General features: G+C 34.1%; 1 protein-coding gene across 2 annotated transcripts in view; it reads right to left on the bottom strand.

The window, feature by feature from the left end:
- Nucleotides 1–1,144: 1,144 nt before the first annotated feature.
- ptprga (protein tyrosine phosphatase receptor type Ga) overlaps nucleotides 1,145–6,000 on the bottom strand; it is a 592,629-nt gene continuing 587,773 nt past the window's right edge. For both annotated transcript variants that reach the window (XM_056467738.1, XM_056467739.1), the window contains exons 29-30: nucleotides 5,655–5,790; nucleotides 1,145–2,843 (exon numbers count right to left, since the gene is read on the bottom strand). In XM_056467738.1, coding sequence (XP_056323713.1) covers nucleotides 2,697–2,843; nucleotides 5,655–5,790 — 283 coding nt within the window. In that variant the 3' untranslated portion in view covers nucleotides 1,145–2,696. The remainder of the gene's footprint in view (nucleotides 2,844–5,654; nucleotides 5,791–6,000) is intronic.

Here is a 6,000-nt window from a genome sequence, read left to right as displayed (position 1 = left end):
AGAAAAGTAAAGAAAAGAAAACAAAAGATAAAAGTGATGCAAAAAGCAAAGCAAACCAAAAAAAAGAAAAAATACAAAAAAATAAAAGTGAAACAAACATATTTTATTTGAGAAATTTGAACAAAACGAATGAGAAAAACATAAAGCAAAGCAAACAAACAAACAAACAAACAAACAAAAAACCCAAAGCAAACCAAAACAGCCCACCCCCACAAAAAACAAACAAACAAACAAGCAAAACAAAAACAAAACTTGTAAAACAAACATCTTTTAGTGGAGCAAAGCAAAAAACAACAAAACAACTATTAAAAAACAAAATAAAAAACAAAACAACCCCCACCCCATAAAAAAACAATCAAGCAAAACCAAAGTTAAAAGTGACACAAAACCCAAAGCAAAGCAAAAAAACGAAAACAAAAAAGCCACAAAAGTAAAAGCGAAACAAACATCTTTGAGTGGTGAAATTTAAACAAAATGAACAAGAAACAAGAAAAACAAAACAAGAAAAAAACAAAACAAAAAAGTGACCTATAAATAAGCATATTTTAGTGAAGCAATTTTAACAAAATGAACAAGAAAAACACAAAGCAAAAAACAAACAAAAACAAAACAAAAACAAGCCCCCTATAAAAAAAACAAACAAGCCGAACCAAACATAAAAGTGATGCAAAAATCAAAGCAAAGCAAAAAACTAAAACAAAAACAAAAAACCCATAAAAACAAAAGTCTTTTAGTGAAGAAAAACAAAACAAAACAAAACAAAAGATGAAATTGACCTGTAAAACAAAACAAACATTGTTCAGCAAAACAAAACAAAACAAAACAAAACAAAACAAAACAAAACAAAACAAAACAAAACAAAACAAAACAAAACAAAACAAAACAAAACAAAACAAAACAAAACAAAACAAAACAAAACAAAAGATGAAATTGACCTGTAAAACAAAACAAACATTGTTCAGGGGAGCAAAACAAAACAAAACAAAACAAAACAAAACACCAAAGATGAAAGTGACGTGTAAAACAAACAAAGATCGTTTAGTGGAGAAATTTAAATAAAAGTCAAAGCAAAAAACAAACAAACAAAAAATACTCAAAAAAAAACAAACAAACAAGCAGAACTAAAAATAAGAGGGTAAAACAAACATCTTTTAGTGGAGAAATTTGAACAAACCGAATAAGAAAAACAAAGCGAAACAAAAAAGCTAAACATAAAACGAAACAAACATTGTGGGATCATTTTCAAACCTGTTTTCCAGACACTACCAACACATTCTTCTGAAAACTTCTTTAACCAATAACAACGCTTATAGTAATAATAATAAGACGACTTTATGACGTTTTATGACTGAAGAAAATGACGGTTGTAGTCTTTGGTAAAAATTAATGTTTTTTTTGTTATAAACATGACTCTAATGTTCCGTTAGCAAGGCCTTTGTGCTGTATGGCATGTAGAGAACCGTTTGCGATATTACAGTAACTGTTTTTCCTAGCTGTATCTGAAATGAATGATAGCGACAGAAGTTAGTCGGTCAGTGAAGAAATGCTTAGACTTAGTCTACTTGTTTCAATACCAAACACAACACGCACACACATACACACACACGCGCGGGCTGAGAGGAGATGAGACTGTACAGAAGGCATCGAGAGACTTGTATACATTATTCTCAGAGTATGGGACGGTTTATGTCAGAACTATTAAAAACAAATAAAAGAAATCAAACGTAGAGCAGTATAAAATTACAAAATGAAGAGGGCGAATAGCTAACTCCTACATTATGAGTTGACAGGGAAGGTCATCACCTGTTCAGTTGCACTCAAGTGACACAAGTAGCAGCTTTGCAGCATAAAGCGATGGAGAAATCAAACCAGCAGGGGGCGCTAGAGAAGACATGAGCTCTGCGGATCCGTCGATGGAGCTCCGAATGACAGTTAACATTTACAAAAGCACACGTTATCATGATATACGATATAGTCATATATATTAAAAGCAGAATATGAATCATACAAAAGTTCACAGTAGCTGTTTTAATACCACCTTTTGAGAAAGTAAATATGGGTTTAACTAGAAGCGTAATGGATAGCTATATGATTTCAGGTGCGCAAAATGATCAAAGCAAACATACAAATCGAAACCAACGTAATCCATATTGCTCGTAAATATGGTCTTTAATTGGCGGACGTGACGTTTGGAGGTGGGTCTTCGCAGGTTGAACATGGGATTAATCTCTTTTTCCAGCTTCTGAGGTCGTTTTCGTTTGTGGCGGTTATTCCTAAAGCTTCGGAGAGCCGCTTTATTATGAAATGTCAACATAAGAGCGTGACTGAGAGAGAGAGAGAGAGAGAGAGAGAGAGAGAGTTCACGTGAGCGGGAAGCCGACTGTGGTCCAGATGGTGGAGTAGGCAGTAACACTGATATTTTCATAGTGCAAACTAGACAGAACTGTGTGTCGTTTTGTTTCGTTTGTTGTGAACTCAAAAACGTCGGTGCAAATGTTCAGTAGGATAACATTAAGACATAAAATGGCGAAAAAAATAAATATCAAAAACTTTTTATCAGTGTAAAAAAGTAATCAGGTTATTCTTTTAACCAAGAGTTCTGGCAAAAAAGGCCTCAGAAAAAGTCTGTCTTAGTCCTTGAAGTTTTACAAAGTTAGATTAAGTGCCTCTTCTTCTCGCGCCTGTTCGGGGGGGCTTCAGACGAGGGACTCCAAGCTTTCGGCGGGGTCTGATTCGTCAGACATGGCCATACTGCCGTTTCTGTCCAGGGACATGGGGCTGGATCCGTTCTCTTTAGTGCTTATCAGGCTTAGCATAGCTTTGTAAAGGTACTGGTACTGTTCCTGAAAAACAGAGGAACACAGAAAACATGATGACTAGGGCCAGATGTAATCTGCGGACATTTTTAGCTATTTCTGCAGAGAATTTTGGTAAAAATCTGCGGATTTCTGCGGAATTATTTTGGGAGTATCCTAACTAAAACCTTAATATGTGAAATAAAAGATAATATCTTTTCAACTTTTATTTAATGTTTAAAATGCAAATCCAATTAGATTCACTTTATTTGGTAAACAAAGCAAGTCTCATATAATATCTCTACTAAAAGACAGAAAATATTACTGTACAAACTGCATTGTACTTAAATCAGATGAACATTTTCATATTAGTCAATAATATTACTGAAATTAGTTGAAAAACTGAATAAATATAGATTTACACACATTTACTCAAGTAAATAAACAGAATTAATGATGGGCTAGAAATCTGCGGAAATCTGCGCGTGCAGATTCCATGTGGGCCAAATGATGACTGTAGATAATAGAGCATAGACACAGAACAAATGCATTTAGAACAGGTGCAACAACCGTTTTACATTTTCTGTGAATAAACAAACAAAACAAAACTCTGAACTGAGCTAAACTGAACTGAACTTAAACACTGAAGACTGAACTACACTGTTCCTATTTACTATGATCTTCTATGTGAAGCTGCTTTGACACAATCTACATTGTAAAAGCGCTATACAAATAAGGTGAATTGAAAAAAAAATTGAATCTGCTGGCTGTGCAAATTCTGCTCCAACAATACTTTCTAGATGATTTTCAGTGTGTTGCTAAGCAGTTACTGGGATATTTCCTATGCAGTGGCGTATCCCAACTGTGTGGATCCCACAGAAGAGTTAAGGTAGGACCCCTGCCAGGTTTGTCAGTGTTGAAATGATACTATTTTTATAAACTATTTTTCGCAGCCTCCAATATTTTTTTGCAGTTATTTCACTATAAAGGCAATGCAAAGAACCTGTTTTTTACCATAAAAGTGAATTTACTAAACATACATACAGTACAGGAGCTTGGGAAAACTGCTCTTTTTAGAAGAAAATTTCAGATGGCACTTTTTGCATCTGAACCCTGATATAAAGGTGAATGAAATGTAAATGCCTACGTGAAAAATAAAAACGAACAAAATGACATTCGGGGATAATTAATGTATCAGGTGCTTTTTGGATAAGGGATTCTTTAAAGTATTCAAAACAAAATAATCATTTATTTATTTTTAATAAAAACATGGCCATTATACAAAAAACATTATATCTCTTACTGTTCAATAAATATAACTGAACAATCTTTTTTTGTGTGTGTGTGTGTGTGTGTGTGTTAAGGATGGGTTAACATGCACTAGTCGTTCAATAAACCAAAATTGAACAACTTTCTGCAGATCCCCCTGGCTTATAGAATATATAGTTTAAAGTTCATTCTTTTGAACATAAAGCCTTTTATTACTGAAATCATGGTTTCCACAGAGAAGTTTCATTAAGAAACTTTAGTTAAAATGTTTCTGTGTTAAATTAATTAGGTGTTATTTGGAAACAAATAAGTCCTGTGTACAAATTTGAGGCTACATTTGATCAGTTTGTTCATTTACTTTAGTTAAATAATGGCCATATTGAACCAATTTTCTCTAATTGGGAATCAAATGAAGAAGTCACATTAAATAATACGGCCCACAAATGAATTGAATTTGTTTACCTTTTAGTTCCAGTCACTTCATACAAATATTTGTCTATATTGTTATTAATATAGGTGGGCATAGATCAATTTTTTAAATCTAGACTAATCTCACTGTAATCTTGGAATTCATCTAGATTAATCTAGACTAAAATGGCTCATCTGAATTCTGCCGAAGGCATTCAGAATATGTGTGCTACCCAAGTCTCAAGAATGGGTTTCTCAAGCCAGGTGGTGCATTAGACCAGGGGTTCATCTCCTATTTCCAAAATGCATCACAAACTGCTTGAGAAACTGTTCTACTATGATAAAAGCGAAATGCGGAAGTGTTTTTTCTTTCCATGCGGCGTGCGTTATTAAATTTCATAACACTCTCATCAATCCTTACTTCTTATTTGCATCTAATGCCCAGTATATCACGGGGGCATGAATGAAATGTTCATGAGTTAAAGTGAAACTGCCGAACTGCAGTTAGTCACCCAAAATTACAGGAAATTCTTACATGAAAGCACTTCACGTAAACACCTTAATTATATGACTGTCTATTAAGGCAAATAACTAGATTACAGATGTCCATGTTAACAAAGTCAGTCGTGTCTTCGAAGTAAGTGAAAGATCCAGAAGAGCATCCTGCTGATTTGATTCAGAAGGGCACATTTTGGTCAGACGGCTCACCGGCCAGGTACACACCTGCACTAAAATATCAAGGTGAAAGTCATTATAGCTTGTGTATAATTGACCCAGCTCCCAACCCAACTTTGAGAGTAGATTAACGGCGATATTTATTTTATCGCCCGATAAATGTCTCGCGTTAACGCAGCACGTTAACGCCGATAATGACCCACCACTAGTTATTAATAAAAAACATCAACATATGTTACCTGCAGGGCTCGACAATACAATTTTATGATCAATTTTGTTTTGGTAATAATTTATTGACACTTTACTTAATAAAATTAAAGTGACAGTTTATTGACTCGAATTCAATTTAAGGGTTCAATTCAAGGTTCTTTTTGTGTTCTATAAAAGATAAAAGAAATAAAGTTAGGCTCGTATCATTTGAGTAAACAATGAATACAATGAACTATTGTTATTATTTTATGTGAGTGAACTACACAAACACTAAACTGGCTCAATATAAACACTTACAATGTCGGTAAAGACTCCAGGTCTCATGAGGTTGATCATCTTGGCCACCTGATAGACGCCTGCAGCTCCTTCACTCTCCAGCTGCTGGGACAGTGTGGTGAGAGCACAAAACATCCCAGCAGACACTGCACCAAACCTGACACACACAAACATACATCATATATCACAACTGTCTACACTCCACGCTCTACAAAACACATTTTAACTTGCATGTCACATTAAAAATAATGAAAATATTATGAGTAAATAAAGTGGGAATTTAATTTTTCTAAAATCATCAATATAAACATTAAAATAGCAGGGTTGGAAAAAAAGAAGACAATCAATGACAAAGATGTAAGTTTGA

The sequence above is a fragment of the Danio aesculapii genome, chromosome 11 (genome assembly GCF_903798145.1).
Source record: "Danio aesculapii chromosome 11, fDanAes4.1, whole genome shotgun sequence".
In the NCBI taxonomy this organism is placed as follows: domain Eukaryota; kingdom Metazoa; phylum Chordata; class Actinopteri; order Cypriniformes; family Danionidae; genus Danio; species Danio aesculapii.
The sequence above is the reverse complement of the archived record's forward strand: the minus strand, read 5'-3'. Positions and strand labels throughout refer to the sequence as shown.